The sequence below is a fragment of the Myxine glutinosa genome, chromosome 8 (genome assembly GCF_964187855.1).
Source record: "Myxine glutinosa chromosome 8, kmMyxGlut1.1, whole genome shotgun sequence".
Taxonomy (NCBI): Eukaryota; Metazoa; Chordata; class Myxini; order Myxiniformes; family Myxinidae; genus Myxine; species Myxine glutinosa.
Genome location: NC_136268.1, coordinates 109,071,678 through 109,098,468, shown reverse-complemented (window position 1 = coordinate 109,098,468; position 26,791 = coordinate 109,071,678). Strand labels below are relative to the sequence as shown.

The window sequence follows — 26,791 nt, the reverse complement described above, 5'->3', positions numbered from 1 at the left end:
CAATGTTTACATTTGGAGAGATACCTGTATGGCGGCCATTTTGGATTTTCAAAATGGCCACTATAAAATACATATTTTGTTCTATTTCTGCCTCTAATTACCCGAAAAACTTTAAAAAAATATACTAAACCTATATTTTCAGGGACAAGGAATCCAATGAAAGTATCAAATTAGTGCTATGGGGAATGGTAAGACACGAATCAAAGGTTTTGAATTGCAAAATACTGTCTTTATATTCGCGATAAGTTGCATAATCAAATACATGTTATCATTTTGTACAGGCAGTTAATAACATCAAAATGTGTCACAATAATTCATATCACCAAACATACACAGGCAGTCAGCAAAATCATATATACACATGCAGTCAGTATAACTTCACATCTACACAGGCAGTCAATGACAAAATATACACAGGCAGTCAATGGCATCAAACATACACGATTACAGAATATGCCATTTAGAGTTCGTCATCACTGTCCTGTGTGTCGTATCCGACAATATAGTCCGCATCGTTTTCACAGTCCGTTCCACACAAGCAAAGGTCGGTCAAATTGATTGGCAAATCGAATTGGTCGAACGAATCGAATTCGATGAATCGAACGAATTGTCGATCGAAGCGATTGGTCGAATTGGTCGAATGGAATTGGTCGATTGGTCGAATTGGTCGAATCGAATTGGTCGGAATTGGCAAATGTAAACATTGATTTTCAGATTTTCCATGTAATAACGTTTCCAAAAATGTATAGGTTTGCTAATCTACCATGATTTTGAACGAAAAAAACATAGTGAACCTGATTAGCAGTACAGAGTAGGAAAAAAAGAAAAAAAAAAAAAAAAAAAATCGCAGCCGTGTGTGAAGCAAGTGGTTCAGTTTGGCATTTTTATGCCTCCGCCGACGGAAGCATTAATTTTCGGGACGTTGTCCGTCCGTCCATACGGGCTAAACCTCGTTTTTCTCAGCAACCATATGTTCGATTGGGACGAAACTTTCAGGGTAGGAGTGACACCCATGCAGAATGTTTTTATGACAATTGTGACGTTATAGGTCACGTGGTATGGCAGCCATCTTGGATTAAAAGCAAATAATTAAAAAATTATTTCTCGGAACCACTGAATGGAAAAATTTGAAACTTTTCACATTGTCAAGTACTCCCAATGGGGAGCAAAAGCATGATAATGATGACATCATAGGTGAAGTGGTGTATGAACCAAAAATGTTTCAATCAAATTCCTTATCCTAAAAATCTGAAATTGCATGCACATGATCTATGACCCATTTGTATTGAGATTAAATTTATTACATCATAGGTCACATGGCTGGCAGCCATATTGGATTTAACCGAAAACCTTTAAAAAAACATCTCCCAAACCACCAAATCGATTGACTCAAAACTACGTGTCATTGACTAGGCATGACGATTAAAAGATGATCATGAAAATATAATTGGTCACATGGTGTGGCAGCCATATTGGATTGAAGGAAAATATTAAATAATTATATCTGAAACCGCTCACCCTATCGATGTAAAATTTTACAAATATCGAACAGCACTGTTGCATATACTTTGGAAATTATGACGTCATAGGTCACGTGGTTTGGCAGATATCTTGGATAGAAAAACGCACCTTATCCAATCAACACGAAACTTCACAAACGTGATTCCCTACCCATACATATGCAGAGTGTACATTTTTAAAGGCCATATGGCATGTGGTATGGCAGCCATATTAGCTTGAAAGCCGATATTTAAAAACGTCTCAAACTGTTTCACGGATCGATATGAAACCTGTCATGGCTGGTGAAAATGTGATACTTGAAAACAGCTGAAGGGATTTAAATTCAAACTTGTTTATTTTTCGGGCAGTGAACGATGGTATCTACCTGTTGTGGGACAATGCGGAGGCATATTGGCGACAGTCGCATTGTTCTAGTTATTAATATGAAATTGGCAAAGCCTAGAAACGAACGAAACCCATTAGTACTCTTTAGGACCCATTATAATTACCCTTTAGAACCCATTATAATTACCCTTCAAAACCCATTAGAATTTCCCCTTATAACCCATTAGAATTACCCTTTAGAACCCTCTATAATTACCCTTTGGAACCCATTAGAATTACTCTTTAAAACCCACTACAATTACCCTTTGGAACCTTTTACAATTAAACATGATGGGTTAGAAAGGTTCTTCTTCATTTTTGACAGGCGGATGGAAGGAAGGACATAGCCAAATAGCGAAGCGGCTTCACCGCTTAAAAAGTATCCAACTCCTCTGCTCATATGCAATGGGAACGGATTCAGAGCCAAAGTGCCGATAAACTACAGCTTCGTTTTCCGATTCGTGTTCAAAAAAAAATCAAGTCGTTCTTCTATCATAGACTAACGCTAGTGGACAGACAGACCAGATGAACCAATTGCTTAACTGCACTTTTCACTCCATGTGTAGTAATTACCAATACCAAGAAAATCAAACAAGTCTGTACACCATCCAGAAGAAGATTGCAAACGCCTTCAAATGTTTAATGCTCGACACAGGAGTTAAACATTACGGTTGTTTTAAAACTGCCAAAAATTACCATGACATAAAAAATGGACTGTATTGTACTTGTAAAGGAAGCATTGTGAAAAACAGCTTACATTTGTTTCAGTCTGGTGTTCATAAGTACTTTATTTTGATTGTGCAAAAAATAAATAAAAACAATTCAACATGCTTAAGGGTACAGCATTCCCTGCCTGCATCACACCAGAACGAGAGTTTATACAGATCAATGTCAGGGATCATGAAACAAACTTCAGGCAAACTATTCTGCCCCCATGACTGATGGGAGAGCTGCGTTTCCTTTCAGATACGTATCGAGGCTCATGGAAGTGTGGAACGACTGGGGTCAAATGATCAACAGACTAAGTGGCGGCACAGGTACAGCACAGCATGAGGAGACTCGTAGGTTAAAGGGGGACAGGGTTACAGTAGCTGCAGTGGAATTCAGAGTTGAATAACTCGAGAACATGAGGTGGCTGTGGGCAACATACTAAAGTCTCTTCCCCTCTAGACTCTCTTATTCGTACTTCTCCCCTTCTTGTCTCCCGCTCCCTTTATTATAAGTTTATATGTGTTAGCTCTTACACGAGCCTCGACTAAATATACAAAAAAAAGTCCTGGAAGGAAGGAAGGAAGCGCACGAGACGACACTCGGGAAGACTGTTCCACGTGCGAGACAAGAGGGGAATGGATGAAGGGAGGTGGGCATAACGTTTAGGTGTACCTCACTTGCAGATCATGTGCACCAAACAAGGACGCAGGTAATGTGCTGTTATTGTGGAAACGGCTTGGTCTATCGTGGAGAGTATCAAAGGATTTAACGCATTTTTTTAAAAGGTAATGTTATTTAATAGTTTTATAACCCAGCAAAATCAAACTGACGTCATTCTTCAAACATGACATAATAAACTAGAACGCCACTCAGTAGAGCGCATACTCCCGCCGTGGGTGGCCGCTGCTGAGCCCTATCTTCCAATGGTAAAAAATCCTTCAAAAAAATTCCTGGATCCGGAACAATATCCTGAGCTTCACCAAAAACTAATGAATTCTTCCTTATCCCAAGGGCAATCATCCCACCAACTTTCATCCAAATCCGTTCAGAACTTTTCCAGATATCTTGTTCACAAACACACGAACACAAGAACATACGAACACACACACACACACACACACACACACACACACACACACACACACACACACGGACACGAGTGAATGCATTACTCCCTAGCGGGAGTAATTTAAAATTCCTGCCATGAAGCATAAATGAGAAGCACTTTGAGAATGTTCAAATCGTTGCGAAACGAAATTGCAGAGAAGGGAGTAAAGTAGGCTGTTGGCATGAACCGTGGAAAGGAAACAGGGCGGGGTGCCATTTCCGAGCATTTAGTCACATCGACCAATTTTTACACGCACACACAACTAGCAACTCAATGGGCAAGGTAACCTCAACTGCACACAAAGCAATAAACCCAACAGGCAAGTTTACCTCAATTCAACACAGCGAGACGACATCCAACAAGCAATGTTACCTTGACTCCAGACACAGCCAGAAACCCACCATGCAAGGTTACTTTGACTCCACACAGCCAGAACCCCAACAGGCATGGTTACCTCGGCTCCACACAGCTATAAACCCACCAGGCAAAGTTACCTCGACTCCACACAACCAGAAACCAAAAAGGCAAAGTTACCTCTATTCCACACACGATCAACCCAACCGATAAGGTTACCTAGTCTCCACACAGCTAGACATCCAACAGGCAAGATTACCTCGACTCCAGACAGAGCTAGAAATCCAACAGGCAAGGTTACTTTGATTCCAGACAGCCAGAACCCCAACAGGTAACGCTACCTCGACTCCACACAGAACGCCAACAGGCAGGCTACCTTGACTCCACACAGCTAGAAACCCAACAGGCAAGGTTACCTTAACTCCACACAGATGGAAAGCCAACAGGCAATGTTACCTAGAATCCACACAGCTAAAACCCAACAGGTCGGGTTGGTTGTCGCAATTCCATATGCAGCAAGAGACTCCTTAAAGTCACTGCCAAAGCAAAAAGTCTTTTATAAATGTGCTCTCGACTCCACCTATGGATTAACTGCAGGTGACATGTGGGGTGCTGGGTTAACTGACCAAGCAAATAAAAGAAAGCACAAATTCCACCTGCAAATACAAATACAAAAAATAAATAAATGGGAAACAACAAGCTGAAGTAGGAAAATACAAAAGGAGAACAAAGAAAAACACTGATGAGCTCGTGGAAACTTTTTTTAAACATCCACCATATAAAACATAAAACACAATGTCAGTTTGTGTGTTTGTACAGATGGCTGTCCTCCTTCATAAGGGTAGGTTTTAAAGGCCAACCTTTTAACATGAATGTCTGTTCACTACGGTAAATTTTTGAGGATAAAACAAACTCGAAAAACATTTCCCACGTCTCTTCTATTGGAATTATTCAATTGGACATATTGGACTGAAGCTTGCAAACCGAGCCTCAAAGGCAGTGTGTGCAGCAGCATTAAAAACAAAAACAAATACAAGGCACGGAGGTGAAATTCGCTGCACGTGATATGCAACGTGCACAGAGTAAAACGAGTGTTCATTTACATCCAGTCTCTAATAATGTCATCATGTCAATAAATAAAGAAAATACAAGCATGCCTGACACTAGGCTGAGACTTCAGACGTTGGCATGCTCACGAGGCTGCGCGGTCGAATAAACTGTTCCAACCCGTCACATTTGCGAGGCTTTATACTAGTATAATATATATGTCAGACATGAGTTCGGGGCCATCTCTCTGGACATACAGTGCCTTCAGAAAGTATTCACTTTTAAGAAAGAATTTCTAACCAAATGCAGAGGTGAGAAAGGTGGGTGTCTGGATCTCAAATCCAGGTGGTTGCTCCAGGTAGGTGGAACTCATTAGCTTTGATTTGCCGTCTGACTAAGAGAAGGACAACTCTTATTTCAAACCGGGACAAGTAGTGCTCGTCAGCCTTGGCCGGCGGTCTACCACCAATAGCATGAGAGGCACCTCCTGTTGCCTTGACACGGATTTGTTTACCCCTTCCAGTTCCACTTGCACAGTGAATAAACTGGATTCTCATGTTTTGTTTCAGAGCAAAGAGCTGGTTATTTTGGTTTCTGTGTCATCTTGGGTCGTGGTTTATGCTCTTTTTTCCCCATCCCTCTTCTTCTTTTTCTTCTTCCTTTTCATTTCCCCATTTCTTCTTCTTTTTATTTCTATTATATTCTGCTACTTTCCGTTTCAGCTGTCCTGTGTCCTTCCTGACTGGTACTTTCTGTGGAATCTGATTAATTCAGCCTCTCTGAAGGGTACCGGAAATAAACACGTCACAGGTCATGGCCGCCTGGTAGTATAGGATCCCGAACCCATTGTTAATGTTATGGGAGGCTGATCTATCAACAGGTGCAGTGTCAAAGTGGTTGTACTGCCATGGACATGCATGGATGGTGGTCCGTGCAGCCACTTTTGGTTGCATTACTGAGGCCATCAGAGTGGCATTGTTACAACAATGGGTTGGTTTGAGTTCCTTGGACCCCCATGGAATGTCTTCGCCTTGTTTTGGACTTTCTAGTTAGCTGTGACTGATAATGTCTGGTCTGTTAATCATGACGAAATATGATGTTACAATCACAGAAGAATAACTATACATGCACAGGTCAACCCACCATCTCATGCACAATGCTCAAACTACTTTAGTATCTTTTACTCCAATATTGGGGGGTTTTGGATCTCATTTTACTTCTGTTCAATCATGCACTCACATCAATTCACCTGGTCGACTACCTTTGTCAGTAGGTACATTGGATAATGACATCTCTTGCGACTCTTTTGTAATACCTGGTTACATTTGTTAGAGACGATCATCTTCCATATCATGATCTTTGTATACAGTGCCTTCAGAAAGTATTCACACCCCTTGACATTTTCACATTTTGTTGTGCAACAGCCTGAATTTAAAATGGATTTAATTGAGATTTTTTTTGTCACTGATCTCCACATAATAATACCCCATAATGTCAGTGGAATTTTTTCTTCAAAATAATATAAAATGAAAAGCTGAAATGTCTCGAGTCAACAGGTATTCAACCCCTCCAAATTGAGCTCAGGTGCATCCAATTTCCTTTGATCATCCTTGAGATCTCTAATTTGAATGGAGTTCATCTGTGGTCAATTCAATTGATTGGACATGATTTAGAAAGAAACACCTTTCTATGAGGTCCCACAGTTGACATTGCATGTCAGAGCAGAAACTCTACCATGAAGTCCAAGGAACTGTCCGTAGAACTCCGATATAGCATTGTGAGGAGGCATAGATATGGGGAAGGGGATAAAATAATTTCTAGAGTGTTGAAAGTTCCCAAGAGCACAGGAAATAGAAATAATATCCATTAACAGGAAATGGAAATAATATAGAACTACCCAGACTCTTCCTAGAGATGGCTCTCTGACTAAACTGAGCAACCGGACAAGAAGGACCTTGGTCAGATAGGTGACCAAGAACCCAATGACCACTGACAAAACTACAGAGTTCCTTGGCTGAGATGGGAGAACCTCCCAGAAGGACAACAATCTCTGCAGCATTTCACAAATATAGGCTTTATGGGAGATTGGCCAGACGGAAGCCACTCCTGAGAAAAAGGCACATGACAGTCCACCGAGAGTTTGCAAAAATGCACATGAAAGACTCTAAGAGCATGAGACAAAAGATTCTGTGGTCTGATTAGACGAAAATGGAACTCTTTTGCCTGAATGCGAAGTGCTTTGTCTGGCAGAAACCAAGCACAGCTAATCATCAATCTAACACCATCCCTATTGTGAAGCATGGTGGTGGCAGCATCATGCTATGGGATGCTTTTCAGCAGCAAGGACTGGGAGACATGCAAGGATAGAGGGAACAATTAATGGAGCCAAATACAGGCAAATACTTGAAGAGGACCTGCTTCAGAGTGCAAAATAACTTACACAGAGGCGAATATTTATATTGGGACATCGATTTATGTTCATTGAACATGCTTGGGCCATCCTCGGGTGGCATCTCGAGTCTCTCGAATGACAAATTGGATCTGGTTGGCTGTATAGTCTTTGGTTAATGGCAAGAGGTGCACAAGCTTGTAATCGGGTCAATGGTGGTCACGCAAGTGTTATGGTACACTTCAAAAGCCATTTCTGCCATTGTAAACCTGTCTTGATTGTTGTTGCCAACTTGCATGCTCATTTCAGACTGCAATGTTTTTTTGCATAAAAACGTAACCGTGGCTCCCGCTGACATATTTGTTTATGGCATCTACAGCAAGGTGAATGTGCTGGTCTCTCTTCAACCAGAGAAACAATACAAGCATCAAAGCTATTGTTGCTCAATATTTGTGTCAAGAGTGTAATATGTATTTGTCCATTGTTTACCAACGTCCTTGCAATTCACTTTTGAGTACAATGTCTGCCAATATGTTTGTCCTGCATGTGATTTATGTTCAAGCCCCACTGAGAGCCTTATATCTGGATATAGAGGAAACTAAAAGGAGTTAATTTTGATTTTATCAGCAGTTGGAAAGACAGGAAGTGAAATTGCACTGTGTTAAAAGTAGGGCAGAAAGAACAAGACAAAGCAAACAATGAATCATTCTCCGTGCAGCTCCATGACACCAGTGGTTTACTTGCCTGTGGCACATCTCCCAGGCTCTTGTCCTTTTCAAACTCTTTCACTTTCTTAACTGCCTGCAAAACAGACAACCACAAGGGATATCCAAAGCAATCGAATGCTCAAATCTCTTCAAAAAGTAATGGCAATTAAGTACCGAAGCAAGATGGTGGTTCGAGGATACACGAGGAACTTTGATGGTGGAGGAGGTGATTTGGCCCACAAAACAAAGCCGGTGCTACATCAACACAGCATTTATTCAATCTGACAGTTTATCAACTTAAACATTAACCGAGGAAGGGAGGGGTGGTTCATATCTCAGCTACCTACCATTTGTAAAAATATCAATGTACTCCGTTATCTGAAAAGCGTCCAGGTACTGCTTCAACTAAATTTTAAACCTATCCACTGTTTCCAAACTAACAGATCGAAAGTTCCCCAATTATTCTCTGAATTCTCTTAAATAACTGTTACATTTACTACTTTCCAATCCTCTGGTACATGCCCTGACTCCAATGATCCATTAAAGATATCCATTACCACCTCACTTATCTGCTCCAACACCCCAGTCATTACTCTTGGATGCATCTTAGCTGTTCCTGGAGCTTTATCTTGTCTTTGCTTTGCTTTCAAAGCTGCTTCTTAACTTCCTCCACTCTTATCTCACATAATCTTCAAAAACCCTTACCCCAATTTACCTGGAACAGCAAAAAACAAAAAAAAAACAATGTTAACATGGGGGTAAAGGGACTTGTGGGACACCCTATAGTTACTCTGTACACAGCACAATAGCTCCTTCAAGGTTTCCCATTTATCTATGCTGATTACCCTACTGTTAGTTTATCCCAATATGCAGTACCTAACTCTCTCCTCTTAACCTCAAGGCTTGCCTTCCTGAAATCTAATAACCTTGCTCTACTATCCTGCACTCTAGCCCTTAACACAATTCTTGCACACACGATGTTATGGCTTTTTTTTTTTTTTTTTTTTTTTTTTTTGTTTGTTTTGTTTTGTTTTGTTTTGTTTTGTTTTGGATACAAGATCGAGGCTCGTGAAAGAGCTAACATTAATCACACAATAAGACAAACCGACACACAAAACACAAAAAACAAGGGGAGCGGCAGACAAGATGTGGAGAGAGGAGGAAGGACACAAAAGAGAGGGGGAAGAGGGGGAAGGACACAAACACAACATTTGAGAGCAGGGACATCGGGAGGACTTGGGGGGGAGGTGGGAGAGGAATAAAACATATGAACACTGCAAGGACTCTGGGGTGAATTACCGGGGGTAGAATAGATCAAGGTTTTCGATGGGGGAAGATAAGAGATGGTGGTGAACAGCTGTTTTAAAGACCTGGAGGGAGGAGTGGGATTGAAGGGAGTGGGGGAGTTTGTTCCAGAGGCGGGAGAAAAGGGGCATGAAAGAGTGAAGGTGAGCAGAGAGCCTCGACTTTGGCAGTTTAACCATAAGAGGGTTGCAGGCAGATCTTGTACGACCTGAAGGAATATTGGGGGGACAGAGCACAGAGAGAGCTGGGGGAGCAGGGCCGGAGAGGAGTCGGTAGAAGACAGAAAGACCACCAACCTGCCTGCGGTGAGTGAGTGAAAGGCCCTCGGTGTTGACTACATCGCAGGAGATTCCAATGATTCTGAAGGCTTTGGCCTCAACAGCGTGAAGCCGAGCAAGGTGTGAGGCAGGAGCACCAGCCCAGAGGGGGGAACAGTATTCCATTGAGCTGTGGATGAAAGCCTTGTATGTGGTGAGGAGCTCAGGTGTGCCAAGGAAGGACTTCGCACGACGGAGGATGCCCAGTCGGCGACTGGCTTTGGAGGCCAGCTTGGAAATGTGGTTTTCCCAAGAAAGATCATGGCAGATAGTGAGACCCAAAAGCTTGAGCGACAGAACTTCTTGGAGAGGATTGTTGAGAAAGTAGATGGGAGGGTTGTCCAGTCGGTCCTTTCGGAGAGACTTTGTAAGAGTGTGAGATTTGTCAGGATTGAAAGACATGTTCCACATATTTGACCAGTCTGTGATTTTGTCCAGGTCTGCAGAGAGTGAGGAGGCTGCAGACTGCCGATCTGAGGGATGAGGAATGGAGCGACAGAGAGTAGAGTCGTCAGCAAAGAGATAGAGAGGATTTTCAAGAGAGTCAGAGAGATCATTGATGAAGACTAGAAAAAGCACAGGGCCCAGAACACTACCTTGGGGAACTCCAGCCTGAACAGGAAGAGGAGATGAGAGAAACCCATTCAGGGCCACACGTTGACTACGACCAGAGAGGAAGTCCGCCAGCCATGCGTGGAGATTTCCATGGATACCAAAGGAGGAGAGTTTGGTGAGCAGAGCAGGGTGCCAGACCGTATCGAAGGCACGTGAAATGTCAAGGGAGACAGCTCTAATTTCCTGTTTGGCGTTGAGGACCTCCATCCATTGTTGAGAAAGCAGAAGCAGCATGTCCAGAGTAGAGTGACCAGGTCTGAAACCAAATTGATGATCAGAGATCAAGCCATTGGAGAAGAGGAAAGATTTAATATCTGAAGCTTGATCTGAAGATTTAATATCTTGATCCTAAATGCTCCCCAACCTCCACCATATTGGGATTGTTACTTTAAAGGAAGTTTAACACTGCGCCCCCCCCCCCCCACCCCCCTTTCCCCTTCCATCGTGGGCTGATCTACAAACTCGGTTAAAAAGCAATCCTGGACTAGATCTAGGAAATCCTCATCAGCTCTGCCCTTTCCCTGTTGCAGTGTTCCTGGACCCAATCTATTCCTGGCAAGTTAAAATCCCCCAAAATCAATACTCTTCCCTTACCACATGCCTTACTGAACTCTTCTTGCCTGCTCTTCCCTTACACCAGGAGCCCCATAAAATATCTATAATCTCCATCTGCACAGAATCCTCTCTATCAATTCCCTCGTTAATGTCATCTGATGCCTTGTCATCAATGGATGTCTCTGATGCCTTGGTATCTCTCCCAGGTTACTCCCTCCTCCGGTATGATAGACCTGAGCCTCGTCCTGGAGGTGGGGTTGCTATCTTTATAAAAAACTCTCTTCCTCACTCGCCCTCCACTGCCCTCTCTCCACCTCACCCCCAGGAATACCTTTGGCTACGGCTTCCCCTTCACTCCCACCTTTTGTTCATATGTGTGTTGTACCGTCCACCAAACAGCGATGACTCCATCTACATCTCGCTGTCTGATAATATGGACCAACTTCTATCTACCCATCCCAACTCTCTCTTCCTCATATGTGGTGATTTCAATTGTCACCATGCCAGTTGGCTGGGTGTGGGTACCTCTCTCACCAGCCATGGCACTTCAGCAAAGGACTTCTGCGACTCACTGGGACTGACACAATCTGTCAATTTCCCGACCCGGATCTCAGTCAACGGAGCATCTTCTCTTCTGGATTTGGTTATGACAAACTTCCCTGAAAATGTCTGCTGCTCTTCTTCTGCTCCAATCGGCTCATCTGATCATGTGCTTGTCAAAGTGGACATCTCTCTGACCATTCTCAGAGAGCCTCCTCAGCGTCGACGAGTCTGGCATTTCACTCAGGCCAACTGGCACGGTCTTCAAGCAGCCATCAATCATCTGGACTGGTCTCCCATCTCTACCGCCTCTGACATCAACTCATCCTGGGAATTCTTTCAAAGTAAATTGCTCTCTCTCATGCACAGATTTATCCCATCTCGTCTTCAGTTGTCATACCCTTCCTCCCGTCCATGGTACACGGAATCTTGTGGTGAGGCTGTTGCCCTGAAACAACTTGCTTTCGTCTCCTGGAAAGCAAATCCAACAGAAGGAAATCTCATTTCCTTTCACAACGCCCGAAACAAGTGTGTGTCCACCCTCAGGAGAGCCAGGAAACAATATCTCACCGTTCTCAAGACCGAACTCTCTTATCTGTCTCCCTCTTCCAAATCCTGGTGGCGTCTGGTCAAATCTGTTTCTGGTGTTTGTTCCCCCTCCATCCCCTCCCTCACCTCAAACGGCTTAACGGCTGACTCCGCACGTGAAAAAGCTGAATGCCTCAACTCTGTGTTTGCCTCTAAATCTTGTGTCCCAAACCCATCCCTCTCTGTACCCACTGTACCCAGTGTACCCAGTCGTACCCAGCTGCTCCTGGACTCTGTGTCCTTTCCTCCTGACAAGGTGAAAAAGTTTGTCAACCCTCGACTCTGATTCTGCAAATGGTCCTGACGGCATCAGCCCACGGGTCCTAAAATCATGTTCTTCCGCTCTTTCACTCCCTTTTTCTGTTCTCTTCACCCTCTCTTTTGCTCAAGGTCATCTGCCATCTGCTTGGAAATCAGCCAACATCACCGCTTTGCACAAAACAGGTGCAAAAACAGATCCCAGCAACTACAGACCAATCAGCCTTCTCCCAATTATCAGCAAAGTCATGGAATCCATCATTGCTTCAGATATGAAATCTTTCCTCTTCTCCAATGGCTTGATCTCTGATCATCAATTTGGTTTCAGACCTGGTCACTCTACTCTGGACATGCTGCTTCTGCTTTCTCAACAATGGATGGAGGTCCTCAACGCCAAACAGGAAATTAGAGCTGTCTCCCTTGACATTTCACGTGCCTTCGATACGGTCTGGCACCCTGCTCTGCTCACCAAACTCTCCTCCTTTGGTATCCATGGAAATCTCCACGCATGGCTGGCGGACTTACTCTCTGGTCGTAGTCAACGTGTGGCCCTGAATGGGTTTCTCTCATCTCCTCTTCCTGTTCAGGCTGGAGTTCCCCAAGGTAGTGTTCTGGGCCCTGTGCTTTTTCTGGTCTTCATCAATGATCTCTCTGACTCTCTTGAAAATCCTCTCTATCTCTTTGCTGACGACTCTACTCTCTGTCGCTCCATTCCTCATCCCTCAGATCGGCAGTCTGCAGCCTCCTCACTCTCTGCAGACCTGGACAAAATCACAGACTGGGCAAACAAATGGAACATGTCTTTCAATCCTGATAAATCTCACACTCTTACGATGTCTCTCCGAAAAGACCGACTGGACAACCCTCCCATCCACTTTCTGAATAATCCTCTCCAAGAAGTTCTGTCACTCAAGCTTTTGGGTCTCACTATTTGCCATGATCTTTCCTGGGAAAACCACATTTCAAATCTGGCCTCCAAAGCCAGTCGCCGACTGGGCATCCTCCGTCGTGCAAAGTCCTTCCTTGGCACACCTGAGCTCCTCACCACATACAAGGCTTTCATCTGCAGCTCTATGGAATACTGCTCTCCCCTCTGGTCTGGTGCTCCTGCCTCACACCTAGCCCGTCTTCATGCTGTTGAAACCAAAGCGTTCAGAATCATTGGAATCTCCCGCGATGAAGCTAACTCCAAGGGCCTTTCACTCACTCACCACAGGCAGGTTGGTGGTCTTTCCATCTTCTACCGACTCCTCTCTGGCCTTGCCCCCCCAGCCCTCTCTGGGCTCTGTCCCCCAAATATTCCTACAGGTCGCACAAGATCTGCCTGCAACCCTCTTATGGTTAAACTGCCAAAATCAAGACTTTATGCTCACCTTCACTCCTTCATTCCTCTTTTCTCCCGCCTCTGGAACAAACTCCCTCACTCTCTTCAATCCCACTCCACCCTCCAGGTCTTTAAAACAGCTGTTCACCACCATCTCTTATCCTCCCCCATCCAAAACCTTGATCTTTTCTACCCCCGCTAATTTCGGTCCCCTTGTGTTTTATACCTCTCCCCCCCCTCCCCCCTCCCCTTCCCACGCCTCCTGCCCCCAAGCCCTCTCCCTCCCACACTTCTCCCTGCTCTCAAATGTTGTGGTTGTGTGCTTCCCCTTCTCTCCCCATCTTGTCTTCCACTCCCTCTTTTTGTATATTTTGTTTGTCTGGTTGATTTGTTTGTGAAATAAATGTTAGCTCTTTCACGAGCCTCGATTCAGTATACAAAAATAAATAAATAAATAAATAATTTAAAAAAAAATCCCTTCCTCGCGATACAATGTTGTGCTTTACCCAAATTGCGATACCTCCAATTCTCCCTTTCCCATCACACCGATACACCTTGTAGCCTTCTAATCCTGTCCTCCAATTTCTCTCAGAAAACCAGGCCTCACATTCTGCAACTATCATACTCTTCACTATGTACTTCAACTTCAAGCTCATCAAACTTTTAAAATTCCTAGTGTTGATAAAGAATATTTTTTAACATTTCACTACATGTAATTGTTTTTGCTACCGCATCTTATCAATAACAGTTCCTTCATTTATAGCCTCTCCATCCTTCTCTAGCCCAAAGAGACTCCAAGTTGGTCGAGTAAATATAGCTCTGACAATCACAGGAGGTTTGTGGATCCAGTTAAAGCTACACACAATTCCAATGCCTGACAGGCTTATATAATTTAATGTGCATGTCTCATCAGTTGAGCCTCAAATTAACAAAGTTAACAAAGTACAGACTTCGGTGCAGGTATGATTACTTGCAGTAGATAACCTTACAAGCAATATTCGAGCATTTAAATAAAATTCTCATTATATGGGGGAAAATAATCTCAAAATTCAAGACTTTAAAATGGAATTCATTGCAGTCGATTTATGGCAGCACGAATAACTTTCATTTTGGTTAATGAGGTTACTAGTTACGGTAACCCGAGAGATGGCTTGTAATGAACGCGAAGAGGGAGCACAATAGATGAAGGGAGGAATTACTCGAACTGCTTTACCAGCCGAGATCAAGTACTACATCCATATGGGCACCTTGTTGATCCAGAGCAACATGGCCCCCTCGAGGTCGTAAGGAAGGTCTCGGCCGGGAGTAAGAGGAGATATACGACGAGTAGCTGCCACCGCCTGCTCCACACTCATCCGCTCAACAGAACATGCCAGTATGAGAGAGTCAAGCATGGCCATGTGAGAGTCCTAAAAACAAGTGTGGGGAGGAGGGGGGAAATCAGTGTGAGGGTTAACCCTCACGTTACTTCATAATTCAGTAACTTATGGATAGACACACGAACCACTGGATGGCAGAATCCGGGAACAAAAAAAAAAAAAAAAAAAAAAAATTGGAATTATGATGGCGACTGAATCCACCTCCTTGATGATCAATATAATCCAACGTCTGAGGAAGGGGGTGCTCCAGAATGGCATAATTGATAAACAAATTCCCTCTCTACGAACTCGAGGAAACCAAACTCCATCATGCATGGCCCATCACATGCCACCTTCGATGAGCAAACACTGGAGACGATTCAATGTTTCGGTTTTTTTCTCAACACAATACAGTACATACTATACTGTGTGTACGTAGGTACACACACACACACACACACACACACACACACACACACACACACACACACACACACACACACACACACACACACACACACACACACACACACACACACACACACACACACACACACACACACACACACACCTTTCAAAGTCAAAGTGTTCCCGATGTTCTCTCATTAGAGACACCATATCTTACTTGCACAGTATGTGCAGACTTGGATAACCCAAAACTAGCGATAAAATGCAGCACACTTGGGGTAGAGAAACTTAGATATGTCAAAGTTCAGCATGGAAAAGGGAAAAAGCAGTTTAAAGTGAAAGGTGAGAAAAAAACAAAATAAATAATTACGGAGAGATCAATCAGTTTGATGATGATGAGAGAGAGTAAATGCATAATGTGGAGAGAGAGAGATGGGGGAGGGGGATATGGAGAGATGGGGGAGGGGGATATGGAGAGATGGGGGAGGGGGATATGGAGAGATGGGGGAGGGGGATATGGAGAGATGGCGGAGGGGGATATGGAGAGATGGGGGAGGGGGATATGGAGAGATGGCGGAGGGGGATATGGAGAGATGGCGGAGGGGGATATGGAGAGATGGCGGAGGGGGATATGGAGAGATGGCGGAGGGGGATATGGAGAGATGGGGGAGGGGGATATGGAGAGATGGGGGAGGGGGATATGGAGAGATGGGGGAGGGGGATATGGAGAGATGGGGGAGGGGGATATGGAGAGATGGGGGAGGGGGATATGGAGAGATGGGGTAGGGGGATATGGAGAGATGGGGGAGGGGGATATGGAGAGATGGGGGAGGGGGATATGGAGAGATGGGGGAGGGGGATATGGAGAGATGGGGGAGGGGGATATGGAGAGATGGGGGAGGGGGATATGGAGAGATGGGGGAGGGGGATATGGAGAGATGGGGGAGGGGGATATGGAGAGATGGGGGAGGGGGATATGGAGAGATGGGGGAGGGGGATATGGAGAGATGGGGTAGGGGGATATGGAGAGATGGGGTAGGGGGATATGGAGAGATGGGGGAGGGGGATATGGAGAGATGGGGGAGGGGGATATGGAGAGATGGGGGATGGGGATATGGAGAGATGGGGGAGGGGGATATGGAGAGATGGGGGAGGGGGATATGGAGAGATTGGGTAGGGGGATATGCAGAGATTGGGTAGGGGGATATGGAGAGATGGGGTAAGGGGATATGGAGAGATTGGGTAGGGGGATATGGAGAGATTGGGTAGGGGGATATGGAGAGATTGGGTAGGGGAATATGGAGAGATTGGGTAGGGGGATATGGAGAGATTGGGTAGGGGGATATGGAGAGATTGGGTAGGGGGAGATGGAGAGATTGGGTAGGGGGATATGGAGAGATTGGGTAGGGGAATATGGAGAGATTGGGTAGGGGGATATGGAGAGATTGGGTAGGGGGATATGGAGAGATTGGGTAGGGGGATATGGAGAGATTGGGTAGGGGAATATGCAGAGATTGGGTAGGGGGATATGGAGAGATTGGGTAGGGGAATATGGAGAGATTGGGTAGGGGGATATGGAGAGATTGGGTAGGGGGATATGGAGAGATGGGGTAGGGGACGATGGAGAGATGGGGTAGGGGGATATGGAGAGATGGGTTATGGAAGAGATGGGGGAGGGGAGATGGAGAGATGGGGGGGGGGGGGAGAATATGGAGAGATGTGGAAGGGGGATATGGAGAGATGGGGGGGGGGGGAGAATATGGAGAGATGTGGAAGGGGGAGATGGAGAGATGGGTTATGGAAGAGATGGAGGAGGGGAGATGGAGACTAAAAACAGCTCTCTCGTATTGAAGATAAATCAAATGTTGATTCGTAACTGCAGCAAACCTCACATCCTTGTGATTTTGAAACCACTTTTCCTTTGCAGAGCAACTCAACAGGTGACTTGGGGAACAGTCAGAGGTCTTGACCTTTGAGAAAAAGGATCCCATTCATAGATCCTTGTCCACACCTGTCCATCTCTGTTCGTCCTCATCAATGGAGACTGCCTCAACCGTGCCTACCCCATACTCGCAATTTGCAAATCATGTTACGTTCACCACTGCACAGACTTTTGTCACAAATTCAATAACTTCCCTCAAACTGTGGAGTTGTCATTTTACAAAAAAAAGATTACTCTCATTTGCAAAGGAAAATTCATTTCATTCAGGCACGCAGGATATCAACGTGGCATAGAATGATTGAGAAACAGCAAACATGATGCAGGGCGCACCGAGGAAATAGACAAAGGTGTTGCAACTCGACACGATGCAACCACCTGTTAAAACACACTGCACGTCCAGCTCAACTCAAAACATTTAATCTCCTGCAAGGTTCAAATTATATAAAACGGAACTGACCGCAACCCTCATGGCCCAACACATTTTCTGGGCCGACAAATTTTTTTTATTGGCCTGCTCAAACACGTATGCAGGGATTAAACACGTTTTGTTTCCCTCGAACTGTATCATGCACGGAAGTTAAGGAGCTAAACCTCCATCTACAAACCCCCTTGCAGACTGCACTTTACACCATTTTTGTTGTACACGTATGAACCCTTTGTGGTGTATTCAAATTGCGTGTTGCTCAGGCTTGCCGCACAATGACAAATAATAAAATATTTACAAAGATTTTTCAGGGAATCTGAAGACCAGGTGCATGTCAGAGCAGGTGTTTTCTTATCACCTCGTACAAACAGTGATGGAGAAATTAATGCATAACGTACGGGGACACGCACGGCAGATGGCAGACGGTAGACAAACAGCACGTCGGGGTTTGAACGTGGAATTTCAACATCACGAGCTCAGCACTCACATGTACCACCAAACATGTGCCCACGTTGTCAGGTCAAACATCGACGTCGACGTGATTACTCAACGATCCATTCGTATGTGGGGTTCAAAATGGAAAATGCTCCGTTCGCTCTGTTCATGGATACAAAACCCCTCGACACACGGAAAATAGCACACAATACAAACGCTGGTGGATTAAAGCTTCCCACAATCCCCTACGAGGATATTTTAACCCTTGATATCCAGCCATCTAAACCAGTTCAGAGGAAGCCAGAGATAAAAGATCATTACTAAACGTCTGCAGCCATTAAACCCAATCCTTCCCACTTCATAAGTCCATTTCGTTCTCGAGACCAATAACCATAGCAAACAAATAGCTCGTTTGGTGAGCGTTGTTATACGGCCCAGTGGAGTCGAGTGGACAAAGCAGTCTTCAATTATTAATGCAGATACCAGGAATGCCATACCTGTATATTGTGCCAACCTGCCGATTACGTTCGTCACAGGGAGTCACACCAGGGTTCAAGTCACAGCAGGTTTTTACTAGCTCTTAACGGGGTAGCCAACAGACCAGCTTGGCGAATCCATTTAAAAGGTTTAACTAAACACCAAGCGATACAACTAGTGCAGTCCACAACTATCGGGGATACTTCTTCACGGTGGTTGTACCCCCCCCCCCCCCCCAACGCAAGTCAGGGGCCAAATCTTCCCCATTTTTCCCTGCTGCCCGGATTCGTCAGGGAAGAGCGGTCACGGTGCCCATCTGTCCCCATGGACTGGCCCTTTCCCTCTTGTGTGTGTGTCTCTCTCTCTCTCTCTTTCTTTCTCCCTCCCTCCCTCTTTCTCTTCTCTCACGGCCCTGACTTCATGAAGGTGGGGGGTACACGAGCCTGGATGTGGGGGGTGAGGGGGCGTTTCTCTGGGTCACTCCTGCGAGATTGACCAGCTGTCTCCGTGCCGTGGGCTTGTTCGAGAGAATCGTCCTGGGCTATACAACAACAACAACAACAACAACAACAACTAGTGAAGTCCAGACGGTCATGGCAGGTAGAGATCCTCATCAGGATTATCGGTTAAAAACGAGTGACGACATCGAGTTCCAATCTCACCGCGTGCAGAGGTAATTCCAGCAAGTCGTTCTCAGTCACCGGTGTCTCTTCATTGTCCACGACGTAGAGTCCCCGACGTGCCAGCGCCTGGATCACAGCCCAATGACCACCCACAGCTGGGAGTCCCGAAGGATGCAACCACCGGCACAGGACCCGGTTGTAGAGTTCCCCAGATGCAAGAGTCTCAGCTAGCTCTGGGTGCAATTCGCTTCCGCTGCCCTCGGCCACGAACGGCTCCAAAAGGACATCTGTAACAAAGGATTATGGGTATAATTAGTGCCCAAATTACTCTGTGGCGAAAGAAAAACTAAAGTACCTTAAAAGCCTCTCCATTGCCGTCAGGGATCATATTTGCACACCTATGAAACTCGATGTTTATCGGCGCTTTTGAGATTACCAAACCTAAAGGTAATTACAATGTACAAGTTACCAGATTTGGAGGCATATCCTGAATTACGTTGGAGCGAGCACATCACCAAAGCCACATTGCTGCCATCAGCGGTTCAAGCACCTCGTTCAAACAAAGAATGCAACCGAGTGAAACCAGAGATGCGAGCCCCCCACACCCTCGACTCAGACTACCGAGGCCCAAACAAGTTGTATTTTTCGGTTAAAATAAAAGGGGCGGCGCGGATAGTACACAACAATTGTGTGTGTGTTTGGGCTCGAATCCAAGAGGTTATTGTTTTGGAAGAGCGACAAGCGGAGGTCATTCGCAATCCAACTGCGGGACACATTTTCAAAGTCATATTGCGAGTGTTCAAAAAAGTTCAATAAACACCGTTTCAAATTTTTCAGAAAGGAGAGAATTAATAAATACATAGAATTAAAGCCAATTATGTAAAAAAAAAAATTTTTGTTTAAATCAGACCTTAAGTTGGTACATAGTTGAAACTATGTCTATCAAAGAGCACCAGCCGAATATGAATGCGGTGGAATTACAACGACATAGAGAAAGGTTCAAATGAAGCTGCAAACCAAAAAACAGCCGAACTCGTATTGCTAGCACTCCGATAACAGTGGGCAAGTGTTTCTAAGCACACTTCAAGTCCTCAACTTTGAGGTTAATCCACATTGTGCAGTTCACTTGCGTCGAGGCAAAGTCAGCCTCGAGATCTGCCAAGAGGAGAAAACAAACGAACAAACAATGGCTTTGTCTACACGCAACATTGGACGGACCAGGTCGTCCAAGCAAGCAAGAAGCACCACGTGCACGTTTCAGGAAGCAAGCATTTTGTTTGGCATACACGCAGGATCGTACAATTACAAGCTTGCTCGACTGGCGTGTGACATACCTGTTACATGTTACTTGGCAACATGATGCCAGCCGACACTAGTGCAAAACCTTCCACGCCAGTCCCAACAGACGTCGAACACAAACGAAGACTCCTTTACAATCAGGAAATGCCAACTCAACGTAGCACGTCGCAGTGTGCTTAAACAAACACTGCCATCTCGATTTTTGTCTTCATCAGCGTGCAAGACCGTCGGACACAAATGCAGCTACAAATCATTATGAATGTGCATCCTTTCCAAAACTACAAAATTAACAACAAAGGTGTACTCAGTTCGACGTATCGGGTACCGAAACCAGTGGTTCATCGGTGGTGCCGCAGCATAACGAATCTGCTACACAGACACGACCAACAATGCAAAGAATCAGGGAAGCATGTTAAACCAGCCCAGAGATTGCGATTGGCAACACACCACCTTTACAAAAAAAAACTAGGCCAAACCAGCATTCCATGGAGGTATAAATATGGCACACAGCATTCAGTTCCTTTTCCACGACTGCTTATGCGCCAGTTTTCCATATCAATGCGACATGCTCTACTTGCAAACAAAATTGGATCTTCACGCTGGGAATTCAAATTTTAAAAAAAATCAAAAAAAATCAGGGTTTCGTATCCATGACAAAAAAAAATTGTCCTCCTCTTCCCTTTATAAGGGGTGAGGTCCGATGGCACGAAGCTCCTGCCCTGCCTTGACCACGATACTCCTCCACTCCGCTCTGTCCATCCATCCCCACCTTACTTATATTCCTCTTCACACAATCCTCCCATCTCAACCACAATCTACCTCTTTTCCTCCTACCTTGTTCCCTCAAACTATACGTCTCAACCTAACCCATGAAATAGTGTACTTAAATTAATTTGCCAATAATATCCTGGTGTTGGCTTAGCGGTTAGGGTGCCGGCTTGGGATCCTAGGTTCGAATCCCGGTCGATCGCTGAATTAATACCAGGGGGGTTGACTCAGCCTGTGATCCTTCCGAGGTCGGCAAATTGAGCACCAGCTTTCTGGGATGAATGATCCCGGTGTGTACCCCGGCTTAGAATAGGTACACCGTATCCCTGCGCACCGTAAGAGGCGACCAAGGGTTGGTGTCAGGAAGGGCATCCGGCCATAAAAACATTGCCTCAAACAGGGAACCATGATTGCCATGGGGCCCGCAAGACTAACCCCCGCTCTAGCGGGGAAAATGGCCTTAAAACGATCATTCATTCAATAATGATATTCACAGCTGAGACTCTGGACGTATCGAGAACCAAAAATGAAGAATAAAAACAGTCAGACATGACCTCACAGAGTAATTAACGGTATTGAAAAACTGTTTAGTGATGGGAAGGAGAGAGCGAGTGGAAGGATGTCTAGCTGGGAGGATGCAAGTAATAGGGTACCTCTGGGTACATAGGACCGTTACTTATTATTCACAACTTCGGTGTGGATGGTTATTGTGGACATGTGTAGACCGTTCCACCCCTTCACCTCCAGTGAAATTAAGTGGATAAACTGTTGATTTGAATGAATGTTAAGGTGTAAGCATGCTGGCTGATGGGCCAACAGGCCTGCTCTTGTGCCAAAGTTCCTTGCAACTCCCGATTTATCACTCCACATCGCAAGAATGCACGAAACCCACTCGCCTCATCTTGAAAAGATCCCATTCGACAGTAATGCAAGACTCTGAATATTTTATTTATTTTATTAACTTGAGGCACTGTGTTTCGAGCAAACAGTAATCATAAACTACATTTTATGCCATGTTGCCATTGTTAAAATCTTATATTTCTCCAGCTTGCCAATCCAGGCCAACCAAAGGCAGCACTCCCAAACCTCCACCTATCCCAGCCCACAGGAGGCACACCCCATCAATCCCAACCCACAGAAGGCAGATCCCATCAATCCCAGCCCACAGATCATAGATCCCACCAATCCCAGCCCACAGATCATAGATCCCACCAATCCCAGCCCACAGGATGCAGACCCCATCAATCCCAGCCAAAAGGACGCAGACCCATAAATCCCAGCCAAAATAATGCAGACCCATCAATCCCAGCCAAAATAATGCAGACCCATCAATCCCAGCCAAAATAATGCAGACCCATCAATCCCAGCCAACAGGGAGGCAGCCCATCACCAAACGCAGCTAACACGAGGCAGCCCATCACCAAACCCGGGCAACAAGCAGCAGCTCATTACCAAACTCAGGTAACAAAGGGTAGCCAAATCAACAAACCAAAATAACAGCAAGCAGCTCATCAACGAACCCGAGTAACAGGAGAGAAGGCAGCTCATCACCAAACCCAGCTAACATGAGGCAGCCCATCACCAAATCCAGGTAACAGGAGGCAGCCCATCACCAAATCCAGGTAACTAGAGGCAGCCAATCACCAAATCCAGGTAACTAAAAGCAGCCCATTGCCAAGCTCAGGTAATAGGGGGAAGCCCATCATGACACCCAAGTAATGAGGCAGCCCATCACCAAACCCAGGTAACACAAGCCCATCGCTAAACCCAGCTAACAGGAGGCAGCCCATCAGCAAACCCAGGTAAGAGGCAGCCCATCACCAAATTCAGGTAACAAGCAGCCCATCACCAAATCCAGGTAACAAGCAGCCCATCACCAAATCCAGGTAACAAGCAGCCCATCACCAAATCCAGGTAACAAGCAGCCCATCACCAAATCCAGGTAACAGGAGGCAGCCCATTGACAAACCCAGCTAACAGGAGGGAGCCCATCAGCAAACCCAGGTAACAAGGGGCAGCCCATCACATCACCAAATCCAGCTCACAAGAGGCAGCCCATCACCAAATCCAGGTAACTAGAGGCAACCCATCACCAAATCCAGGTAACTAGAGGCAGCCCATCACCAAATCCAGGTAACTAGAGGCAGCCCATCACCAAATCCAGGTAACAGGAGGCAGCCCATTACTATACTGGGACAACAGGGGGCAGCCCATCGCCAAACCAGGCAACAGGCAGCAGCCCATTGCCAAGCTCGGGTAACAAGGGGAACCCCATCATGACACCCAAGTAATAGGAGGCAGCCCATCGCTAAACCCAGGTAACAGAAGGCAGCCCATCGCTAAACCCAGCTAACAGGAGGCAGCTCATCAGCAAACCCAGGTAACAAGAGGCAGCCCATCACCAAATCCAGGTAACTAGAGGCAGCCCATCACCAAATCCAGGTAACAGGAGGCAGCCCATTACTATACTGGGACAACAGGGGGCAGCCCATCGCCAAACCAGGCAACAGGCAGCAGCCCATTGCCAAGCTCGGGTAACAAGGGGAACCCCATCATGACACCCAAGTAATAGGAGGCAGCCCATCGCTAAACCCAGGTAACAGAAGGCAGCCCATCGCTAAACCCAGCTAACAGGAGGCAGCTCATCAGCAAACCCAGGTAACAAGAGGCAGCCCATCACCAAACCCAGGTAACAAGAGGCAGCCCATCACCAAACCCAAGTAACATGAGTAACACAATCACAAATCACAGATAACAGGAGGCAGCCCATCATCAACCCGACTAACAGGAGGCAGCCCATCATCAACCCGGCAAACAGGAGGCAGCCCATCATCAACCCGGCAAACAGGAGGCAGCCCATCATCAACCCGGCAAACAGAAGGCAGCCCATCATCAACCCGGCTAACAGGAGGCAGCCCATCAACCCGGCTAACAGGAGGCAGCCCATCATCAACCCGGCTAACAGGCGGCAGCCCATTAACCCGGCTAACACTAACAGGAGGCAGCCCATCATCAACCCGGCTAACAGTAGGCAGCCCATCATCAACCCGGCTAACAGGAGGCAGCCCATCATCAACCCGGCTAACAGGAGGCAGCCCATCATCAACCCGGCTAACAGGAGGCAGCCCATCATCAACCCGGCTAACAGGAGGCAGCCCATCATCAACCCGGCTAACAGGAGACAGCCCATCATCAACCCGGCTAACAGGAGGCAGCCCATCATCAACCCGGCTAACAGGAGGCAGCCCATCATCAACCCGGCTAACAGGAGGCAGCCCATCATCAACCCAGCTAACAGGAGACAGCCCATCATCAACCCGGCTAACAGGAGACAGCCCATCATCAACCCGGCTAACAGGAGGCAGCCCATCATCAACCCAGCTAACAGGAGACAGCCCATCATCAACCCGGCTAACAGGAGACAGCCCATCATCAACCCGGCTAACAGGAGACAGCTCATCATCAACCCGACTAACAGGAGGCAGCCCATCATCAACCCGGCTAACAGGAGACAGCCCATCATCAACCCGGCTAACAGGAGGCAGCCCATCATCAACCCAGCTAACAGGAGGCAGCCCATCATCATGATCAACCCGGCTAACATGAGGCAGCTCATCAACCCGGCTAACAGGAGGCAGCCCATCATCAACCCGACTAACAGGAGGCAGCCCATCATCAACCCGGCTAACAGGAGGCAGCCCATCATCAACCCGGCTAACAGGAGGCAGCCCATCATCAACCCGGCTAACAGGAGACAGCCCATCATCAACCCGGCTAACAGGAGGCAGCCCATCATCAACCCAGCTAACAGGAGGCAGCCCATCATCATGATCAACCCGGCTAACATGAGGCAGCTCATCAACCCGGCTAACATGAGGCAGCTCATCAACCCGGCTAACAGGAGGCAGCCCATCATCAACCCGGCTAACAGGAGGCAGCCCATCATCAACCCGGCTAACAGGAGGCAGCCCATCATCAACCCAGCTAACAGGAGGCAGCCCATCATCAACCCGGCTAACAGGAGGCAGCCCATCATCAACCCGGCTAACAGGAGGCAGCCCATCATCATGATCAACCCGGCTAACAGGAGGCAGCTCATCATCAACGCGGCTAACAGGAGGCAGCTCATCATCAACCCGGCTAACAGGAGGCAGCCCATCATCATGATCAACCCGGCTAACAGGAGGCAGCCCATCATCAACCCGGCTAACAGGAGGCAGCCCATCATCATGATCAACCCGGCTAACAGGAGGCAACCCATCATCAACCCGGCTAACAGGAGGCAGCCCATCATCATGATCAACCCGGCTAACAGGAGGCAGCCCATCATCAACCCGGCTAACAGGAGGTAGCCCATCATCAACCTGGCTAACACTAACAGGAGGCAGCCCATCATCATGATCAACCCGGCTAACAGGAGGCAGCCCATCATCAACGCGGCTAACAGGAGGCAGCCCATCCCCAAACCAGGCTACCAGAAACATCCCCCGCCCCAGGAATCCCAGCTCACCTGGCCCATCGAGTTTTTTGTGGAGCCATGTCAGACTGGCCGCAAGCTTGGCTCGTGCTGGCTCGTATTCCATCGCAGATCCTCTGCCGTCCCCATCTTCTCGCAATCCTTTTTCCATTATTTCCTCGCACTCAGCAAAGTCAAACCTCAATCATTACGCTCAAACGTGAGGAGATTGTTTATTCGTCTCGATTTCTATACATCCTGCGATGAAATCTTAAATTCCTGCTCAGATCCCTCTTTTCCCCTCAGCCGGATCAGAAATTTCTCTATGACTTTCACCAACAACATCCATCAGGAAACGTCGTTGTTTTATTAACTTTTATTAACTCGACATAATTGGGAAAATGAAGTAAATCAACATGTTGAAATAAACAAAACGGACAAATAGATTTGCGAGAGTATTAAAAAAAATAAAAACAAACAAAACCTTCCTGGCTTCCCAACACAGCCACGTACTGCGCATGCGCTGATCCGTGCCAACGCTGCGCATGCGCAACCACGCTACGCCTCTTCTTCGCATGTGATAGCCAGAACCAATAAGATCGTTAGAAAGGAAAATACGAAATGGAAACGATAAGGATTTGTTTTAATTCTTAATATTGTTCACACAACACGCGGAGGATATGGTGGCTTGAGGAGAGTTAATACGACTAGCGTGAGTAAATCAACATGTTGAAATGCACGCCCCGCACAATGCACGCCCCGCACACCTCACCACACGTCGTTTCAGAGGGGTAGGCATCTTATGATCTTTGACCATTTCGGTGTCTTTTGGGTCTTCATGGTGTTTTGGGTCTTCAGGGCCATTTGGGTCTTCAGGGTCTTTTGGATCCTCTGGGCAT

General features: G+C 46.2%; 1 protein-coding gene across 9 annotated transcripts in view; it reads right to left on the bottom strand.

Moving 5' to 3' along the window:
- The window catches only part of LOC137432833 (calmodulin-regulated spectrin-associated protein 2), a 40,072-nt gene extending 13,642 nt beyond the window's left edge, over positions 1 to 26,430 (bottom strand). For 2 of the 9 annotated variants that reach the window (XM_068125074.2, XM_068125075.2), the window contains exons 1-4: positions 25,947 to 26,249; positions 19,409 to 19,656; positions 14,950 to 15,111; positions 8,234 to 8,294 (exon numbers count right to left, since the gene is read on the bottom strand). In XM_068125074.2, the coding sequence (XP_067981175.2) occupies positions 8,234 to 8,294; positions 14,950 to 15,111; positions 19,409 to 19,656; positions 25,947 to 26,064 (589 nt within the window). In that variant the 5' untranslated portion in view covers positions 26,065 to 26,249. Of the gene's footprint in view, positions 1 to 8,233; positions 8,295 to 14,949; positions 15,112 to 19,408; positions 19,657 to 19,838; positions 19,984 to 25,946 lie in introns of those variants that run through there. The other 7 variants (XM_078783664.1, XM_078783665.1, XM_078783663.1 and 4 more) reach the window with 6 other exon arrangements.
- Positions 26,431 to 26,791: the final 361 nt, after the last annotated feature.